Source organism: Crotalus tigris, unplaced genomic scaffold, assembly GCF_016545835.1.
Source record: "Crotalus tigris isolate CLP2741 ecotype Arizona unplaced genomic scaffold, ASM1654583v1 scf7180000019264.1261149, whole genome shotgun sequence".
Taxonomy (NCBI): Eukaryota; Metazoa; Chordata; class Lepidosauria; order Squamata; family Viperidae; genus Crotalus; species Crotalus tigris.
The window spans coordinates 426,521-448,797 of record NW_024097461.1 but is presented as its reverse complement, the minus strand read 5'-3'; the positions used below and the strand labels follow the sequence as shown (position 1 = coordinate 448,797).

The window sequence follows — 22,277 nt, the reverse complement described above, 5'->3', positions numbered from 1 at the left end:
TAAGCATACAATACAGGCTTTATTGGTAAACAGACCTGAGTAGTTTAGGTTTGCCATTGTCTCCCTTCCTAGGGCTGAGAAAAAGTGACTATTCCAAAACCCAGCCCTCCTTATTTACTTTAGATTTGAGTGAGGCTTTAAACTGATTCAAACAAAGGTGTATAGAGTCACATATGTACACAAACACGCTTTTTATAGCATTTATGATTTCAACTTGCATAGATGGTAAATACATTTACCTGAGCGGTTCAGCATGTTATGTAAATCAATTAGAAATATAGATATTCCTGAGTAACATTCACAAATAATCTGACATTTTGGGTTATTGGGGGAATCCTGGAATTTTAAGGAAGCAAGATAGAATGAGTACTGATACTTATGAAATTGGCCATCAATAAATGCCATAAGAAAGTGTGCGTGTATAAAAATACATAAAATTGTCTTGCTGAAGAAATGAAAGTGATTATGTAGAAGTCTGCAAAAATGATGACTGGGATAGGAAAAAACATGCAAAGAGCAGGTACTAAATTCTGTAAGAAATTCGCCACATCCCCAAATATGAGATAGGGCCTGAACAAAATGCAATATATATATAGGTACTATTCTTGCATTTTTTAAATCATGAAAATAGCATTTTCATAGCTGCTTCTAAAACTAGCACCAAACTCCTCCCCTAAGTTTGGTAGTTTGCCAGTCAGCCAATATTCTAAAAATAACCTTGCAGAATTAGACATTTCTTATATAGGCACATTTAACTTCATGCCTGTCTGAATACAATCTGTTTCACTACGGCTGCTTAATACTTTTAGCTGGGAAAAATAAGCCTGTTTTTGAGAACTTGCCAATAGTTATTCATGTTGAACTGATTATGTGTATAGCAATATCATAAAACAGAACTGGCTTCATAAAAAAAAATCCAGGATATTAATTGCATATGAATAAGGGCTAAGAATACGTTTTGTTTCAGGTATTTTTATGTGTGAAGCATCAGTGTGTGAAGCTCTATAAATATTCTGTTACATTTGATTGAAATTTATTTTTAAGGTAGCAGAACTCTGCATGATTGCATTTTATTATTCTTAGATTTTCAAATCAAAATTACAATATAAATAGATAAAATTTAATTACTTAAACAGAAGAATTAAAGAGAAATTTTAAGTTTTAATATATTAAAAATAAAAAATAAACAGAAGGAATTAATTACATTATTGAAAATATATAATAGCTCTTACCCATTTGGGAAAGTAATAACAGAGAACAGAGGCAGATACAGTAGTAGTTATGCAAATCAGGTTCACAGTTGGATTTTCTAAAACACAGAAATAAAATTAAACTAAAAATGAAAAAGTAGGGGAGAAGGCTACACCCACTGATGTGATATTAGGATATACCTCCTCTGCCTTTGCAGGGGTATCCACAGGAAGAAGTAAAAAAAGTCTTACCATGCACATAAAGTCATTTTGACTTTTTTAACTCCTACCCCACCCAGATGCTTGGTCACCAAACTAAAAAAAAAAAAAACTTCATTTACTCAAAATGTGCACTCAAGCTTTTACTGAATTATTATAAGAGCTAAGAATTATCTATACTGACCTGAGATCCTTATGGGAAGAGTAGCATAAAACATAATAATCTACTCATGATAATATTTTGGTGAATAGCAACACAAGACCTATTAAAGTTGATCTCTTTTCCTCCTAAGTCTTTATTTTCCTGATCTTAGATCCCATTCCAATAAGCATGCTTTTATCATTATTAATTTTATATTACAGGTGGTCCTTGAATTGTGGCCATAATTATGAGTGGAACTTCCATTGTTAAGCCTTTTTGATCATCGAGTCATGCCCTGTCTTATAACCTTGGGAGGGGGGGGCTGTGCTCATTAATCTGGCTTTCCCATATTACTTTTGTTTGTCAGAAACCCTCAGGGAAAGACGCGAATGGCGATCATGTGAGCCCAGGACATTGCAACCATGGTAAATACATGCTGGTTGCCGAGTGCGTGAATCACAGTCGTGAGACTGCAAGGACTCTGATGGTGATAACTGCAAGGACCACTTACGAGTCACCTTTTTCAACACCTTTATAACTTTGAACCGTCGTAAAACGAATAGTCGCAAGTTGAGGACTACTGGTACAGTATGTTGTACAATTTTATTTGGGGCTATTTTCCTGATGAGAAAATAACAATTATTTTACAGTATCACTATCTCGGTGGTCTTCATTATTGCTGCAAATCTGTTGTGGAGTTGGAGGGAAGAGTTAAGAGACCGGCTAGTCTGGAATCACGAAAGGGGAGGAAGCAATAGAAAGCAGACACCCTCTCCAAACCTTGGAATGTTTACCGAGTTGTTCTGTAGTGAATGCAGCTGGTCTGGTGAGATTTTTGTAAATAGGCGAGTAGCAATAAAAATACTGTCCTGATTAATTTTTAGTGTCGTTCTGGTTCCTTCGGCCTGACAAAAATCTAATGAAATAGAACTGAGAATGTCCCTATATGCTCGCTAGTGTATTCCAAAAATAAAGAAAAAAGCAGCTAAGATTTCTTAACCCTTAATACCATTTGCACAGATACAGAATTTTACTAAATGTGCGATCACAAATATTAATATTTCTAATATATACTTCTCATTAATGTATGTAGTGAATATGCTTTTATTTCCAGATGAAAACTATGGAAAGCAACCATAATTTGATAAGAAATGGTTCAGAAAATGTAAATACCCAGAGCAGAGTCCAGGAGTAGGATGTTTCGATAAATCCTCCTTAAACTAATCAAAATTGTGTTTTATTGCTCAGAAATTCCTCATTAATACTAAGAAAGAGTCTTTTTTCTTTTCTTTTTTTTATTGTTAACTTTCTCATTAATAACCCTGTACTCTGCTCTGGGAAGTGAGGGGGGGAGGGTTGAGGGTGGCTGGGTGGGTGAGTGGGTGGGTAAGGATAATATAGATATGGTGGTTTGTGAGAAGGGTGCTGCTTGGGCATTTCCCCTGTGCTGCGTTCATGTGTTTGAGAGGGATGAGAGGGGAGGAAGGTGCAGGGAGGAAGTAGGATGGTAAGAGGAGAAGGGGAGGGGAAGAGAGTAAGAGGGGAGGAGAGAAAGAGGAGGGAAGTAGGGAAGGTACTAGAGAGGGTGGACGCGGCCTGGGGGGAATGGGCAGGCAGTACCAATGGTTATGAATTTATTTTATCTTGTGAATTGTATTTTGTATGATGAATAAATGGAAAATAAATTTTTTTATTAAAAAAAATACTAAGAAAGAGTCATACTACATTTTATTTGTGAAGTCAGCTGCAGTCTAATTCTAGAGCAGCTCTCAAATTAAAATATTTTGCCTTATGCCTTTTTTTCTAATTGTGTTGCACTTCATTATTTATGTCTTTGGCAATAATTAAAAATACTATTGTATAAATTAAAGGAATTGTTATCATCATATTTTCAATAATATCCTATAGCCCTTTTTATTTTATCAAATTGTCAGACCATGGTTCTGTTCCATCACTAATGAACAGAGATCAGTCACAGTAGTTTCAATGGTGATGCAATATCAAAATTCCCAAAAGTTTCTTTAGCACAGGGGCATCAAACTCGCAACATCATGTGACATGTCACAATATATCGCGACTTTTTTACTATTGCCAGCAATGGGGTGGGCGTGGTTTTGCTATGATGCATCCAGCCTGCAGGCGGCAGTTTGACACCCCTGCTTTAGCAGCTGGATTGTTAATCCCTGTTCTTGATGTGTGCTACTTCCTGGCACTCTAAGGTAAACTAACATCATGCAAACTCCACCATGGTGGCAAGTTATTGGCAAGCCCTAGTTGGTTTGCATCCATGGAATCAAATGCTACTCAGAACCAGCAAAGTATCAGAAAGTGATATGAACCTGGGGCGCTATCCAACAAAATGAAATTCAGTGGTGAAAAAAATAAGGTTCTACATTTAAGCAAGAAAAACAAAATGTACAGGTATAGTAACTATGAGAGGGATCTCGGAATCCTAGTGGACAATCACTTAAATATGAGCCAGCAGTGTGCTGCAGCTGCCAAAAAAGCCAACACAGTGCTAGGCTGCATTAACAGAGGGATAGAATCAATATCATGTGAAGTATTAATACCACTTTACAATGCCTTGGTAAGGCCACACTTGGAATACTGCATCCAGTTTTGGTCACCACAATGTAAAAAAGATGTTGAGACTCTAGAAAGAGTGCAGAGAAAGAGTACAGAGTACAGAGAAGAGTACAGAGTACAGAGAAGAGCAACAAAGATGATTAGGGGACTGGAGGCTAAAACATATAAGGTAACGATTGCTGGAATTGGGTATGTCTAGTTCAGACATGTCAAACACAAGGCCCGGGGGCCAGATGCAACTCGCAAAGTGGTTTCATGTGGCCCGCGAAGCCATCTTGGAAACAGTGAGGGAGCCAATGTACAATTTTGTGGTGGCCATCTATGCTGAAACGCATTCAGTCTTAGCTCCACAAAGCCATCTGGAAACAGCGAGGAACCAGCTCCTGTCACGTCGGCCCCGCCCCTTGGATGCATGCTGGGGAGGTGTCACCCTTTGTGAGGAATGAAGAAATGCACCATCACTTGGAAGTGGCCAACAAATGGCCCTCACCTACTTCACATATCTGGTTTGATGAGCTCCGGGAGAGGGGTTTTGGCAGGTAGCCGGGCCTTCTCCTCACAGCGCCAAGAGGCTGAGTCGGGCAGTGCAGATCCAAAAAGAAGCATGATGACGCCCAGCCCCCAGCCTACCCAGTTTCGGCAGGTAGCGGGGCGCTCTCCTCACAGTGCCAAGAGCTGAGCTGGGTGGCGCGAATCTGATGAGAAGTGCAATGCTGCCTAGCCCCAGCCTGCCCAGTTTCAGCAGGGAGCAAGGTGCAAAGCTGGTGAGCTTCGCACCTCTGGGTGCTGTGAGGAGAGCGCTCTGCTGCCTGCCGAAACTGGGCAGGCTGGGGGCTGGGTAGTGTTGTGCTTCTTTTCAGATTCGCACCGCCTGGCTCAGCCTCTCAGCGCCATGAGGAGCGCCTTGCTGCCTGCCGAAACCAGGCAGGCTGGGGGCTGGGTGGCATTGCATAGGTAATGTTGACTCTCACACTGCTCATGGCATCCCCTCCCCCAGAGCCCACTAAGCCAGATATGTGAAATAGGTGAGGGCCATGTGCTGGCCACTTCCAGGCGATGGTGCATTTCTTCATTCCTCACGAAGGGTGACACCTCCCCAGCGGCGTTTCTTGCCTGTTTTTCTCCCTCCCTCATTTCAAATATTTTCCTATCACTCTGTACTTAGGAAGAAAGAGAGGGAGAGTCTGAGGGAAGTCCTGCCTTAGTCCTGCTCTGCTGCCCTTTCACCATCCCCTTGCTCCCTCCTCCTGGCCTATCCTGGGGTCTCCCATCCTATTGCTAAGGAAGCTTTGGATACATGGAGAGGGAATGGGCCTCCCTCTGACTTTGCCCTTGTACCCATCATGAGCAACCTGGCTAAGGAGAGCAAGCACAGCAGCAGCAGCCTTGAGGAGGAGGTAAGTGCAGCTGGGCACCCCCTTGGGGAAGTGGGGCTGGGCTTGGTGCCGTGGATGCTTGAGGGCCGGGCTGGGCATTTGACCTCTGCTGCCCAGGGCTCCGGGCAGCATGTGCCACCATCCAGTCCCCCCCCCGGCATGGCCTGAGAGGAACAGTGAGACTCCTCCAGTGGACCATGCCTTGACACTTGCCCTGGTCCCACCCCCTTCTGCCAGAGACCCTCAGATCTGTCCCACTCTTGCCCAGGCCCCCACAGGCACCTCTGATGCCAACAATGTAGAGCTGGCCATGCCCACCCAGTAGGCCACACCCACTCCATCCATGCCCACCCAGTAGGCCGCACCCATCCTTGCCACACCCACCCAGCCCCCTGAGGGCAACAGCAATGCTGATGTGGCCCTCAATGAAATTGAGTTTGACACCCCTGGTCTAGTTTAATGAAGAGAAGGACAAGGGGGACATGATAGCAGTGTTCCTGATATACTAATTTCAGTGCATCTTCATCATTGTTCTTCAGATATTCTTCCAAAACCATTTTTTCTTCTTCAACCATCTGATGTACTTGTAGCATTCCACGCCCACCTATTTGCCTTGGTAGATAAAGTCTGTCAATGTCACTGCGTGGATGAAGGGCATGATTCATTGTCATTATTTTTCTGGTCTTCCTATCCATTGCTTTTAGTTCTGCTTGAGTCCAGTCCACTATTTCAGCTGTGTACCTAATAACTGGAATTGCCCAGATGTTGATTGCCTTTATGGTATTTCCTCCATTGAGTTTGGACTTTAAGATCTTCTTCACTCTCTTGATGTATTCACCTCTAATCTTTTTCTTGACTTCAGTGTGCTTGATGTTGTCAGCTTGAAGGATACCCAAGTATTTGTAGTAATCTTCCTCATCCAGACTCTTAATGTTATTTTCGTGGGGCATCCTGATTCCTTCAGTTTTCACCATTTTTCCTTGTTTGATAGTAAGTGTGGCACATTTGTCCAAGCCAAACTCCATAACAATATCTTGGCTATATATATGGACAGTGTTGAGCAGCGATTCTATTTCAGATGATGTTTTTCCATACAGCTTCAAATCATCCATGTAAAGGAGATGGGATAGTCTAGCAGATGTTTTTGATGTTTGATAGCCATGTCCTGAGTTATTCAGTATTGTTGACAGAGGAAACAGTGCAATAACAAATAGTAATGGTGATAATGAATCTCCTTGAAATATTCCTCTCTTGATATTAACCTCTCCCAGTCTCTCACCATTGATCTGCAACTGTGTCTTCCATTGTGCCATCGATCTTTGCACAAATTTTCTGATGTTTTTACTGACTCCTGTTATTTCTAGGCACTTGATTATCCAGTCATGTGGCAGAGAGTCAAATGCCTTTTTGTAGTCAATCCATGCCACATTCAGGTTGGTCTTCCTTCTCTTGCAGTTTTCCAAGATCATTTTGTCTATTAGGAGTTGATCTTTTGTTCCTCTGCTATTGGGGCGGTTTCCTTTCTGCTCAGGTGGAAAGAGATTGTTTTCAACTAGATGCTGTTGTACTGCATCAGCTACCACACCAGTTAGTAATTTGAAAGTTGTTGGTAAGCAGGTAATTGGCCTGTAGTTGCCTGGTGTTGCCCCTTTTGCTGGATTTTTCATTATTAGGTAGGTTTTCCCAGTTGTTAGCCACTTTTCAATTTCTCCTCCTTGTAGTATATTGTTGAACTGCTTGGCAATGAGTGGGTGTATAACAGATGTTTCAACCAAAATCCATGCAGTTCATCTTCACCTGGTGCTGACCAATTTTTGATTTTCCTTGCTCTTTTTTCTACCATTTTTGTTGTTATTACTAGTTCTTTCATTTCAACTTCTGTTTTATTTGCATCCACCTCTTTTAACCAAGCCGCATCCTTGTTGTATTTCTTTGGGTTATCCCATATCTGCTTCCAGAACTGCAATTATTATTATTATTATTATTGTTGTTGTTGTTGTTGTTATTTTCACATTCCTTTATCTGCAGCATAAACATATTCCAGTAACTGTCTCTGTGAAGTTGACTTTACCTCACCTCAGCCCAAAGCTGAGATATGTAAAAATCATCTTCAGCTGTTCCAGTTTTCAAGTCACATTTTCTCTCTACTCTTAACACAATTTCTATCATTGGCATGCCTTCTGTTATTGTTGGTGAAGTTGAGAACTTGGGTTTGCCCTATTATTATTGGACAATTTAAGCTGCTATGAATGTAAATCCTTCTCTCATCTTTACAACAGGCCACAGTCTTCCACTGCTATTTCTAAGACGGGATCCAGTTTCTCCTGAAGTCAGCCTGAGATATTGCTAGTCTTTTACTGAGAGAGTGCTATTCCTTTGCTGAACAGGGAGCCATTTTAAACTAAGAAAAAGAGTCAGATTGTGTCAGAATTTTGATCCTTTCAAACAACATTGCTTTTAGCTAATTGGATCACTGTCAGATCACTGCTGATTGTAACTCTAATTTAAGATCCAGAAGATAACACACCAAATTTCCAGAGTCACAGATTCACTAGGTAGCTTTGCACAAAATAACCTAGAAGGTCTGAGCAAAAGGGAACTGTTAAAAAGCTTGTATAGTGTTGTGACATGAACTCCAGACCTTATTACTTGCATGTGACATCACAACAAAAGTAGAAACAGGTAGAATGATTACTGTAATGTCACAATATGTTTCACCATTTTAGTATCACGTTTAAGATCTGATGTCTATGCCTCAGTAAGACAGCTAAAACCTTGTAAGAAAAGGAAAAACCTTTGAAGCTTTGTGTTAGACTACCAGAGGTAAAATGATTAATCCAGTATACATTTCATCAATGAAGGATATTTTTAAAAGAAAACTTTAAAATTTACACCTAAATGCATTTTTTCACTTGTCTCAAAGATAAACATCAACTTCCCATGCCAAAACACTGAGAAACATATTTGTTTCATATGCTATGTTTTGTGTTTCAGGATTCGAGGCATTGAAGCACGACACATTGTAAACCAAACTTCTTTATTTCTCCTTAACTCCACTCCAAGCAACTTCAAAACAGGCATGCAGGCCTTTTATAGTTTTCCAACCCCCAGGCAGTCCAGCCAATAAGAATCCCTCTTTCTTTGCGCCTTGCGCATGCATAGTAGTCGGGCGCCAGGCAGTCTGGTCCCGGGCAGCTTTTAGGTTGCCCAGGACCATTTGCAACATTTCTGGATCTGCTGAGTTCCCTCATCAGGCCCAGGACACAACACTATGCATAGAGACCATGATGCTTTTTAGAATTCCACTGCATGACTGAATCAGAACATTTTATTTTATGATCATCTTTAAATAGTTTTAAATTGTTTCTGGCTAATTTCCTGATCAGTGTCTGTGGCTGTAAAATGGAGCTTTGCATTTTACAAAGTTCCTGCAATTTCACAGTAAATAAATCAAAAGAAACTTTTGAACAAAGACTAATGATTGAATTGCTTTTTTAAATTTACAAGTCAACTTGAACAATAGAATCTTAACGCATACATATAGAGATTTCACACACAAATTTGTTAGTTGTGTATATATTAACAAAAAGTTGACTTGTCTTGTTTAATTTGATAATAAGGAAGCCAACAGAAAGAAATTTTTCTCTATTGATAGTCACCTGTATCCAACAAAAATGGTTGAAAGAATCAGGTGGCTGGCTTTGAAAGCATGGTTAATTATTTTTAATATAATCTAGTTATATTTTTATAAATAGAGATGTTAATTGGATTTTCTATCAGTTGTAAGACAAACTGCATAGCTTTAGGAATTACTCATCTTGATTAGTTGGTAAGTGTTGGTATAAGACAGTTGAAAAACATAATTTCCTATTCTCAGACAACAAAATATCTTGACCAACATAATTGTAATTAGAACTTGCCATAAGTAAAATAGATTTTTCTGGTGCAAAAATGGAAAAAAACAAAACAAAACAGAAGAAATCCCATCACACAGGTCTAATGTGTGTTAGATGTATCTCCATACATGGCATTGTCAATTATAAGCAGCAATATTGCATCTTTCTATATTTATTTTTAAAAGGCCCTGAGTTTAAGATGGCAAATTAGGCTGAAAAAAAGTTGGCTTAATTTTATTTTCAGAAAATGTACTTTCACCTTATATATTTCGACTATAAACCTGCTGAATATCTGTTTTCAAAATATATTTATCTTTATCAGAGAAAATTGGTTGTAAGTACCACCTGCATTTTTATTTTTTATCTTTTATTAATTTAAACCAGCAAATCATGCAAACTCACAAAAGTTTAAAAAAACAATAGAGATTTTAGCTGTCTTCAGCCACTGATCCTTGAGGTTAGATTACGCTCACGGTTCCAAATTGTTAGATATTACAGCAAGAACTGATGTACTGCATTGCACTAAGAATACTGGATGTCTGATAAAAGAAATACTAGCATTTTGAGTTCCAATACGTACAATATATATTGTACTATATATTTTAAAGCAATGCCCATGTATTTATTAAATTTATTTATTATCCTCATCTTCTTTCAGTAGCATTTAAGAGAAAGGAGCCTAACATATTCTAGGACCCTAATTAGATCACAGCAACTGCCATAATCCAAATTATATTTCAGGATTTATAGTAGATACAAATTAACCTGGTGCATATCTGATAAGTGATAATCCTTACCAACATGAATTTACTTTTCTTCTGCACAAAGAAAATGCTTTTCTTTAGCTAATTCCTGGTTATGTTAAGTTGGCAGCTCATACAGATGCTAAATATTCCTGTGGAATTAAAAGATACACCTGGCAATAATTTATATACATTTTTGAACTAGTCTTTGTATGAATATTTGAATGATAAAGAACTATTAACCAGATAAAAAAAGATGGCTACACATTTTTCCTTTTTAATTTAATTGCTTTACTATGGGCTGCAACAAAAGCATTTATTACAATTTATATAGACCTCTGGCTTTTATTAAATATGAATTTAACAAGTGGTACATTGCAAAATCAGAGTTTTTATTACATTGCACCAGGCATAGATGCTGAGGAAGGAAAGAAAAATCTAGGAAAATGCTGACCTTATACTTCAACGAATTCAGTAATTGCATCAGTACCATTGTATACTTGGGAAATGTATATAGATTCTAAACCAATTATTCAATGGTTTTTAAAATTTTACTTCAAACTAAACAGTTTCAATTTTTCATCAATAGATAATGAGATTATTGCAGGACTATTTTTCTAACCCTGTCTTCAAAAACTTGTGAATATAACTAAAATTTACTGTTTTGTAGAAGTCCTGGTGATTTCCCAGCTAATTTGATTATTTTTCCTTCTATTTAATAGGTGATATAAATCAAATGTTTTGCAAACCTCCTCCTATTTCTCAGTTTCAATAATGCATACACACACACACATTCCAAGTCTTAAAGTTCCAGTGAAGCAACTGTTTCTTTAAATATAGATACTAAGATTTTATCATCTACCTTGGCTCATAGATTTGCTGAACTTGCCCTATTGCCACATTTTGGCTGAAATTCACAGGATTGCCAATATGACTAAAAATAATCACTGACTTCTAAAATTATGTATAGTTCTACTTGGCTTCATGTATATAATATAAACTTATTTTATACAAGATACAGAGAGAAAGAAAATTGCAAAAGGACAGTTCTAATCAGATCCTTTAAATTAAAGCAGATCAAACAGTATAAAAGCAAGTTTAGTTATTAAAATACTAGACAAAATCTAAAGTAGTTAAAAGTTAAATTAGTAAGTTATTAGAGAATTAATAATGTGCATTATTAAAATGAAGGATACTAAAATAATGAACTTCTAAGATACCAAAATGCTGAATAATGAGTTGATTTCATTCATTCCTTCATTTATTCATTGTGTATAGTATTATAGATAATGCAAATTTTAAACTACTTCATTAACAATTAGCAGATTAGAATAAAAATACTCAAATTTTTAGATAATTAACTAAAATATTACATGGACAGTATATATTTGTTGAATGCATTACTGATTCACGACTTCTCATTAAATCTTCTTTTTCAAAATTATCATTATCCCACTATATATTTAAAATTGGTGAAGATAAATGTTTCCTAATGGATTCTGAATGTGTTATTAAGATAAACAAAATCTTTCCAAGCTAAATATAAGAGATGTTATGATATAATGTTCTGGATTTAATGTATTGTATCCTGGAGCTTTTCCATTAGGACTGTTTCTAATAGTTTGGAGTACTAAAAGTTTAAATTTGGAATATTCATCTCCTTCTATTTATGAACTATAGCTATCCTTCCTGTCACCAACATAACTTAATGAAATCCTTATTTTTCTCCCTCAAGCAATACTAAAAAAATATTGTTTCTGTTTTACAAGGATGGAGGAAGAATAGATCTGATTCCCTAACAACAAATGTTCAAAAACTGTCGATCATTAGAAAAATCCATCAAATATGCCAGTTAATCATCTTTAGAAAAGTATATTGATATTTTCATTAAAAAAGAATTGTTGTATATAATGTTATTGTTATATAATTTAAATATATTATGTTCTTATTATCAGAAAGACAAATCTATTCCTGACTTACAGCAAAAGACTGTTGATATGCGTTTACCATCATTATCAACAACAAGGAGACAAGAAAGAAAATTTTTCAGCTGTTTGTGAATATTTTCAGACATAAGATAAATTTCTAGTTCTTTCTTCCTCTGTTTCTTTTTGGAGGAAAACTAATATCATTGTTATATTATTTTTTAATTCTGTGTATTCATGTAATGTATTACATATACCAGGAGGACTAACAGAAACATTAAAAATTCAAAACACTAAAATATTATTAGAATAATTATCAGTAAAGTCTGGAAACAAATGAAAAAAAATCACTTTAGGTAGCAAACTATCTGAAATATATGGAATCACAATTCATTATTCTCTATGTCATAACTTTTTTTAAAAAAAATTGCTTTAATAATAAAAATAGAAATGGAAAAAAGGGAATCTAAAAAAGAAAAAAAATATGAGGCAAACAAAATTCAGTAAAATAGAAATATCAGTTCTCTTTTAAATACAATAAACTTTGACCAAACAGAATAATACTGGTCTACTTTCTATTCCATTCCAAATCAATTCATAAGCATGAAGCAAAAAACAACGTCCAATAATGATAATCTTTTTGCTGAACTAGAATTATATACTGAGATCACAAATACACTTTGTTTTCTATTTACCTATCCATTAAAAGTCAGCACGAATGCTTAAGAGAAGCTTTCAATAATAAATAATTAAAATGAAAATATTTCTATCAAGCATATTATTTAATCCACCAATAATAGTGCCTCATCAATCAAGTTTTTAAAGTCAGCTGAAATTTGCAACTGACGCTGCTTTATCACAATATCATTAAGCAAATGATACAGAATAGCTATTCTAAAATCTGACACCATATTATATATATATATTGGTATATCCTTCACTATCCAATAATAAGTACTATATTCTGAAAGGTAGCATTGAGAAGCATATTTTACTCTATATGCCATGCTCAATTTATTCATTAAATATGGTTCTTAAGTAATCTAGCTATAATTACAAACAATTACAAATTACAAACAGTAACAATTTTCCTATTTTTATAAAAGCAAACCTTTAAAACAGATAATTAAGAAGATAACTAAAATAAAAGTACAATCAGTATGGAATCTTGAGCAATGAGAAATTAAAAGTCTGCACTCTGTTGTACTATATGGTACATCATAATTTTTCCCTTTAAATAATCATTCCTATTTTCAATAAAATATAAATACAATGCTTCTGCTTAATCTTATGAAACATCAAATTATTTTTTATGAAAATCTGCTCTGTTACAATAAATGTTCATTCTCAACAGTGCCATTTTAGAACCGAGTAACTATCGGCATGCAGTCACAAAATAAATCATTAATTTTTCCCTTAAGTCTTAGACTTCATCTGGTCAGATGAGACCTTAACTACACTGAATAGAAAAGCTAATCTAGAAATGCACAAGGATTTTTTGTCCTACCCCTCAACTATCAGGGAACAGAGAGAGAAAAAAAGTCCTGTTAAAGATTGTTATGTAAAACAAGACTGCATTTTGAATGCACCACTTGAAGAAAGAGTATTTCTGTTTGCAAATAAGACACATTCTACAAGCTGTTGCTCTTCTAGCTTGACATGCAAATAAAAGAGTTGCGTGTGCATTTGTACACACACACACACACACACACACACATACATACTCCATTTGAGATATTTGACGTTTGAAATCAGAATTATCATACGGAAAGATGTTACTCTTACCTCACCTATTACAGATTGTCTAGAAACAATACTAATGAATTGTCTCTAGACAATACATGCAGTGCTCTGGAGAGCTGGATATATAATCCCTTTAATTTTGGAAGTGCTCTTTCCCACTGTTTTAAATCATTTAAACTGCCAAGCAGTCAGCTTGAATGCTCACTTAATGAAAGCAAATTAGCATAGTTTTTTTTCATAATAAAGTCTTTTGCACTTAACAGTCTTCATCAGATTTCCAGAAATAAAACACTAGTATTAAAAATCATCTAGCCGATTTGGCTGGTGTCTAGATTTCCCCCCCCCCCATTTATTAAACAGATACAAAGAAAATAGAGCGCAGGAAAAAAAAGACCAACCTTCACAATGTACATCACTCCAGGTCCTAGGATCTTCTCATTTGAATGCAGCCACCCTTGGGGTACTTTGTTGACAGTGCTGCCACGTTGATTCCAGTCCTCACCTCCCAGGTACATTTCCTCCGACCATGGTTTTTTTCCGGTATTCATCTTGTTCTTGTCCTGCTGAGAAGACAGGGTTGAAGTAGCAAGGCTACATATGTTGTCTGAGGTCTCTGCTGCTGAGCCACCCTGCAACTTGGACACAGCCAGCTCTTTCACTGCAGAGGAGAGACTCTTGATGCCCCAAAGGCTGCCTGTGGAGGAGAGTTTTAAATGGGACGCTTTAGGCACAAGAGTGGAAAGGGTGGTGTGTCCATCATGCTCTTTCTGGAGGTTCTCAGGTGAGGCCAGATATGGTGAAGATGCTGAGGTGCTATCTGTTGAGGAGAACTTGCTGTTGATGGACCAGTTATGGACAATATCATCCACTGATGTCATCGAATCATTCCTGAAGCGGTTATACTTGGAACGCTGAAGCATGCCCTTCTATCTGGAATCTTGTGTACGTTCCGGCAAACAGGAAACTCCTCTACTAACATAGCAGATGATTCAGAGTATCAAAGATGGTCAGTGAAAATGTGGCCATGGGGAGGAGCTTGTGGGGTTTTTTTAAAAGAGAAAAATGAAAGGAATTTTGCTTAAGGTTCCATGGTAAGGCTAGGCAAAGCGGTAATTTTCTGTGCAACAGAAAGATCCCAGTCCAGCTCAGAGCTGCCAAGTCTCTCACAGCAAAAGCATGACTCACACAAATGAGAAGGACCCTTTTCAACAAAAGGCTCAGTGAATGCTGCAAAGCACTTCCTGTAAGGAAAAAAAATCCACCCACTTACAGCACACTACCTCCAATCAATTCTCACATTTCCTTTCCCTATTTGAAACAGATATTTAGCCTTCCTTCCTTCCTTCCTTCCTTCCTTCCTTCCTTCCTTCCTTCCTTCCTTCCTTCCTTCCTGCTGGATGTTTGCAATGGCTCAAAGCAATTGCATTAACTTTTTCCCCTATACAAAGTACCAGCCTATTCTAATAACTTTATAAAATATGCCCCAGTGTGCAACTATCCAAATTAGAAAGCAATCCTACAAATTCTATATAGTACAGAATCTCTCTCTCTCTCTCTTTCAGAAAAGCTCATTATCGATTAAAATAGCCATATGTTTGTCACCATAATCACCAAAGTGCAGTCTTTCTTTCAAAACCACAGTGTTCTGATTATGGTATTTTCAGTGCGAACAGTTTTATATTAAATGTTGTGCTGTACAGTATGAAAAGCATACAGTTTAAGTAATTTGTATTAACACACATACACACACAAGCATATTTACTTTAATCTAATATTTCAGAAATGCTAAAGGACAACTGAAAAATATTTAAGACAAAATAGTAATGCCTCCTTTCCAAACTGAAAATAAATCCATTAATAAGCATTTTGATTTTCATCAATAATAATAAAAGATGCATAAAATTCCTAATATGAAGAGATAAGCAACACACCAACCTTTAAAACATGTGTAATGTATTTATTGCAATCATGCAAAATGTAACATTATTATGGAAAGCTAATCTTGCTCATGTTTTATTAAATTCATGTATTTATATTTTAAACTATGATTTTGAACAATTAGACAAAAAAGGCAAATTTCAGAATAATCCTTATTAAACTGCAACTTAAACAAACAAACAAACAAAACAGAAATGAGAATGGCAGCACACAACTTAATATATTATCCAGAGAACATACGACAGTTTTCTCAGAGTAAAGGCTGAATTACAGAAAAAGCAATCACACAACAGCATCTTTCAATGCAGGTATTTAATGAGACAAATTTATGACACATAGATGAAGGCAGCACCTCTGATCCCAGCAGTGATGAATGAAAATGCCCCATTCATTGTAAAAAGCAAATTTCTAGTGATCTGCAGAATAGCCTTTCATCACAGTGCAAACCTGCTACAGCTTCCACACTGCATTCATTTTTTTCCCCCTTTTCTCCTGCTACCCTAGCAACAGCAAATATACATGGTATGGATCGTTTCTGATCTTGTGTTCTGCAATAAGCCGCAATCTCTGTCATTCAGAAATTATTCCCTTCATGAAAAGTAATTTTTTTAAAAAAAAACAAAAAAACTGGAAAATATGAATGGATTTCTGTATATGTGAATGAAAGAGCTGGCTAGCACACCAGCATTTCTGTGAATGAAGCAGGGCCTGGCAGGCTCTACCAGGCAGCAATTCCTTGGATGCTAACTATGTGAACCAATAAGATGCAGCCAGGATGACTCATTCAACAAAGGCTTGCTAAATAGTGGAAGATTCCATTTCCCACACAGGTAAGATATTTCTATACATATACAAATAGGAATCAATACATATTTCCAAGTAAATAATGAATACATTACTGCAATATTTTTCTCCAGCATATGGTGTGTGTTTGTGTGTGTATTCCTCAAAATTCATTTAGCTGATTTATGTTCAGACTGGCATGGATATTTATATAATTATATTGACAATGATTACTTTTCATTATTTCCAAATGAATAGAATTTAAAAGATATAGTTATCACAACTTTGAGGGTGCTATCAAAGTGCATTTCACTGTACTTAAGTCTCTACTCAGAATTTAGAGCACTAGGCAATACTGTATTGCTTTCCACAGTGGGGAAGATAATGCTACATTCTTCTCAATATTGAATTTTAGAACGGGCTGAATTTTGGAAAATCTTTTTTTAATGTTTGGGCATTTGAAAGATTCATTTAACTCTGGTTGGGAGTTTACTCCTACAGTTTTGGACAACCTATTTTGTTTTTTTAAAAAAATGTTTAAAGGTTTTTTTATTACAATAGACATATTCACTTGTCTTCTGGTTTATTGAAGCAGTATGTCAAACAGCACTTGCCACAATAATGTCTATCAAAGTGGCTAGCCATGAACCCTCCGGCCCCACATTCTTCAGATGGATATTCACAGCGTAAATGGCTGATTTTACCATTCTCATCCCCTTGTAGTTTTAATCCCAGACTGGCATTAAATATACCTTCCTAAAATCATTGCTTTTTGTCTCTTTGGTTTGTCAGATGTGTGGGATTAGTGTGTAACACTAATATGAAGTACAAAAAATGAATTTTGATATAATTATGAAGTAAAAGAGGCTGTAGATGAAGGGAAAATGCATGTCAGGAAGTGATTGCTACAAATTATATAACGCATATATAGGAAAAAGGTTTCAAAGAATATTGGCAAGGGGATTGAGAAACGGTCAAAATTAAAAGAGAGAAAGTATAGACCAATGGTGACAAAAATATAACAGAAATGATGGGATTATCTGGGTGAAGTGAGGGGATATAGTATTAGAGATTTGTATGAGGGATGATAAAAATGAATGCTACAAATCTTAAGTGGTCAAGAAAACATTGATGACAAGGAAATCATACATAATATGGGAATATTAAAAATGGCTAAGGCTGCATGAATGGATGATATAACAGGAAAAATGTTAAAATATGAATTGCTTATCAAACAACTGAATGCTTGTGGTAATGTTACTGAGGTGCTGTTGTTAGGGACATAAATCTGTGTGTCACTTTGTACGCAAACAATGATTGTTGCTGGGTAAGAACCTGAATGATTTTCAGTGCATGTTAAATACAGTGAATGCTGCAATAAGAATATGGATGTGAAAACTAATATATCAAAACCAAGTACTTGATGGGGAAACGGAATGAACAAGTGCAGCTTGTACATAAAGAGATAAAAGTATACCTCAGTAGAATGCTTACTAAAAATAGGGAAACGGATGCAGAACTTTTCAAACATACAAATACTAATAGAAAAATGGTAGGTGGTAAGGGGTCTATCATGAGGAATGGATACTTCACAAAAGAATTACATAAAAGAATGTATTTCTTCTCATTTTGTTATATAGAAGTGAGAATTAGGTATGTCGCAGTTGATGAATCAGAAGGATCAGATTAAAGGGTACTGAATAAATATGGATTACATACAAACAGTGAGCAGTAGAAAAGTATATTAAGATATTCATATAAAGGGAATCAGTGAGAACTGAATCACAAAACAAATGTGTTAAGGAAAAGTAAATGGGTTGAGAGGAAGAAGACAGGAAAGATGATGAATTCTTTAAAAAGCAGGAGGTGCAAAGTTTAAAGAGCCAAAGGCAATGTATGAAGCATTGTATGGATATGGAGGAATCACATATTATTCATGTTTTACAAGAATGAAAAGCTCTGGGAAGGTATAATGAAATGTTTGGTATAAACAAAATTTAGCTGTGGTTTCTTTGCTTTTTCTGATCTCATGCCTAAATTCCTATGGTTTACCATTCCCTATTCCTTTTCTCTGTTTTTTTATAATGCTTACCATGGAAAGGTAAAGGATATAGCTGAAAGATTTGTATGTATGTGTGCATACATACATTCAGATTCAAGGAAAAGAAATTCCCACAGATCCACTTTTGAGACCCCGTTTCTTCACAATAGATGATTCTCTCAATTCTCTTTACTGAATGTAACCCTAAAATTCTTACCTTGTCTCATTTTCATATGTTCATTGTGTCCATATTCTGTCTTTTTCTCCAAATCTGTTTAGCCAATGTTTCTCAGAGTTTCAGATGATGTTTCTACTTTAACATAGTCAAAGCTTTTTATTCATAAGGCCTTTTAAAAATGATGAAGGACCTGAGGCTCCCCTCCTGTTATCTTAATAATAATAATAGAGTTGGAAGGGACCTTGGAGGTCTTCTAGTCCAACCCCCTGCTCAGGCAGGAAACCCTATACAATTTCAGACATCTTCTCACTGCTTTCTCCACTGATTAGTTTTTTTCTACTTTTTTTTTTTCAACCAAAAACCAAACACTGGGAGTGTTTGGGGAAAGTTAAAATGTCACATGTTAAATGATTGTTTTGCTGTTTTGACCAAAAATCCATGCAATCATTTTAAATCCTAAATTACATGATGAATGCCCTCTCCAGAACAATTGGTTGTCCCTTTAAAAAGGCTTTCATTAATCCTATTTTAGGGATTAGGTGATCTACATAATACTATTTTATAACTGCAATCTTCCCATGTCTTCATTTATACCATACCATTCACCATTGTTTTCCTTACCAGAGAAGGAATAAACTCAGAAATGTTCAGTGGTGGGATTCAAATATGTGAACAACCGATTCTCTGTGTGGATACTGCTTCTGGAAGTCCATTCTGGGCCTGAGCAACAAAAAATTAGCTACCGGTTCTGCCGAACTGGTGCGAACTGGCTGAATCCCATCACTAGAACTGTTGAAGAATAGGGAAAGAAAATGCATTGTTGGAACATGGCAGGAAGGGCTATCTTTGTTAGCTAAGGGGTATATGTATTGGTAAAGGGGAAGAAGGAAAAATGGCAGGAGATTTCTTGTGCCATTTTTCCTTCTTCCCCTTTACCAATACATATACCCCTTAGCTAACAAAGCAAAAATATCAGTGAATGATTTTGTTTTGTTTTATACTCTGAGCTTTTGGCAAGGGGGCAGTTGTGGCTTTCTGTATAAATAGAGTAGAGTCAATGGACACTCCCCTCCACTGCATAGGTGATTTAAAAGAAGAAAGGGGACTAACAGATAATTTCTCCTCCCTACCCTGCTCCCCAAATTATTTTGACAGAAAGTATTAGTGAGAGAATTCCTGAAGTAATGCTTTCCCAATGGTGAATAGGGCCTTATTATGGTAAAAACATCATATAGTTCCTGGTAGAATTAACATAAAAATAGAGAAAGGTATGCTATGAATATCAGCAAGGTGATGTTTCTATGGTATTGTGATGCTGTCAAGAAATTATTATGAAGTAGATTCTAAAATTGACTAGAGAACCATCATTTCCAAGGAATGGAGCAAGGCAACTTCCAGTGCAATTTATATTTGTCCATAAACACAAATGCAATTGCAATCTCTAGCTCTGTGCTAAAGGTGCTTTTCGAAAATTAAACATATGTTCCAAATAGCAAATGTACTATTAGTGCAAATTATAATTTAAATTTAAAAAGTCTTCTGTGCATCTGTGTTAGGAACACACAAAGAAAAACTTAAAACCAGCAAATTTAAGTGCTTCGAAATTTTAGAGAGAACCACAGAGAAAAAGAGTGAACTAAACATTGGTGTGGCAAAACAGAAATCTAGGAAAAGATCCTCACTGCCATCTCCGTGACGGCAGCTCACCATTGATAGAACTGTGTTCAGTACAGAAGCAGAAACCTGAAAATGTCACACTACATCTGCACAGGCTTTGTCTTAATAATAATAATAAAGTTGGAAGAGACCTTGGAGGTCTTCTAGTCCAACCCCCTGCTCAAGCAGGAAACCCTATACCATTTCGGACAAATGGCTGTCCAGTCTCTTCTTAAAAACTTCCAGTGTTGGAGCATTCACCGCTTCTGGAAGCAGGTTGTTCCACTGATTAATTGTTCTAACTGTCAGGAAGTTTCTCCTTAGTTCTAGGTTGCTTCTTTCCTTGATTAGTTTCCATCCATTGCTTCTTGTCCTGCCTTCAGACACTTTGGAGAATAGCTTGACTCCCTCTTCTTTGTGGCAGCCCCTGAGATATTGGAACACTGCTATCATGTCCCCCTCGTCCCCCCCCCTTGATCTCCTCTGTTGTCCTTAACAGTGGTAGCACATTAGATGTTTTTCCATCACTGACATCAGACAGTTTTGAAACAGACTTAAGAAGTCTTCTCACTAGCTGGGTGGATCAGACAGCAACAGACTTTGTTCAAGTGGTGCCTATTGAATTCCATAGTATAGAGTGTATAGAGGTCAATAGAAGTAGGAGAGGAGAAATGAGTGGATACTTAGACCAACAAGGCAAAAATTTCATTCAGTTTACTTTCTCCTACATAAAAGGACAGGCTAACATTCACTCACATAGGGGTAAATAAAGCAGGGTATTTGGAAGTGCTACGGAGGAGAGCAAATCACACCCACAATCCTTAATAGTGGTTCTTTCTTCACCAACCTATTTGGGGGTACACTGTGCCTCTGTAGCATAAAAATGAGCATCCCTTCACTTATTTTAATCAAAGGGGAGGGAGTGGAGAAGGGAATGGAAACATTTAACAGAAAGGATGGTTTGAAAGAGCATCCTTTATAGGCCCATGAAAGAAAAGACTAGTTTTGACAAAGAGTTTGCCTCTGCTTTTTTAAAAATCTGGTGATCCTTATTATAACACTTCATCAAACAGGCAGAAATTTAGTTAGTGATATTTTACCTAAGCATAACGATAACATTCCAGTGAACTCAAGAATGTTGGAGAATTATTTATTTTTATTTAAAGTAAGCCCAGGCCCCCACCATAAAAAAATATTGGCAAGCTCCACTTCTAAAGAGTGAGCCACATCATGGGATTGTTGGGGCACAACACAATTTATAAAGCACTTTGCAAATTTAAAATTAAAAAAAGAGGAAAGATATGATGTATTGATTGCAGAACTTTCTTTTTAAAGCAACACATAGTAATCATAATGATGCCAGCGTGTAAATATACAGAAATGTAGCATTTGACAGAATTTACTGGAGATATATCAGGTAAAACTTCTAATATATATATATATTATTAATAATATTAAAAAGTTTACCAGACATATCTCCAGTAAATTCTGTCAGATGCTAGATTATTATCAATCAGAATAGAGCTGGAAGGGACTTTGGAGGTCTTCAAGCAGGAGATCCTATACCAGGGGTGTCAAACTGCCAGCCCGCAGGCCGGATGCATCGCACAGAAATCGAGCCCACCCCATTGCCGGCAATGGCAAAACTGTCCCAATACGTTGCACGACGTCACCTGATGTTGCGAGTTTGACATGTCTGCCCTATATCATTTCAGATAGATGGCTGTCCAGTCTTTTCTTAAAAACCTCCAGTGATGAAGCACACACAACTTCTGAAGGCCAGCTGTTCCACTGGTTAATTGTTCTCACTGTTAGAAAATTTCTCCCTACTTCCAGGTTGCTTTTCTCCTTGATTAGTTTC

General features: G+C 36.6%; 2 protein-coding genes across 3 annotated transcripts in view; one reads left to right on the top strand and one right to left on the bottom strand.

The window, feature by feature from the left end:
• S1PR3 (sphingosine-1-phosphate receptor 3) overlaps positions 1-2,873 on the top strand; it is a 44,497-nt gene extending 41,624 nt beyond the window's left edge. The window contains exon 3 of the transcript XR_005558873.1: positions 1,919-2,873. The gene's annotated coding sequence lies outside the window, so the exon portion shown is untranslated. The remainder of the gene's footprint in view (positions 1-1,918) is intronic.
• Positions 1-16,337, bottom strand: part of SHC3 (SHC adaptor protein 3) — a 39,349-nt gene extending 23,012 nt beyond the window's left edge. Inside the window, exons 1-2 of one of the 2 annotated variants that reach the window (XM_039361422.1) lie at positions 16,111-16,337; positions 14,219-14,792 (exon numbers count right to left, since the gene is read on the bottom strand). In XM_039361422.1, coding sequence (XP_039217356.1) covers positions 14,219-14,740 — 522 coding nt within the window. In that variant the 5' untranslated portion in view covers positions 14,741-14,792; positions 16,111-16,337. Of the gene's footprint in view, positions 1-14,218; positions 14,971-16,110 lie in introns of those variants that run through there. The other variant, XM_039361421.1, reaches the window with a different exon arrangement.
• Between the last annotated feature and the right edge of the window lie 5,940 nt (positions 16,338-22,277).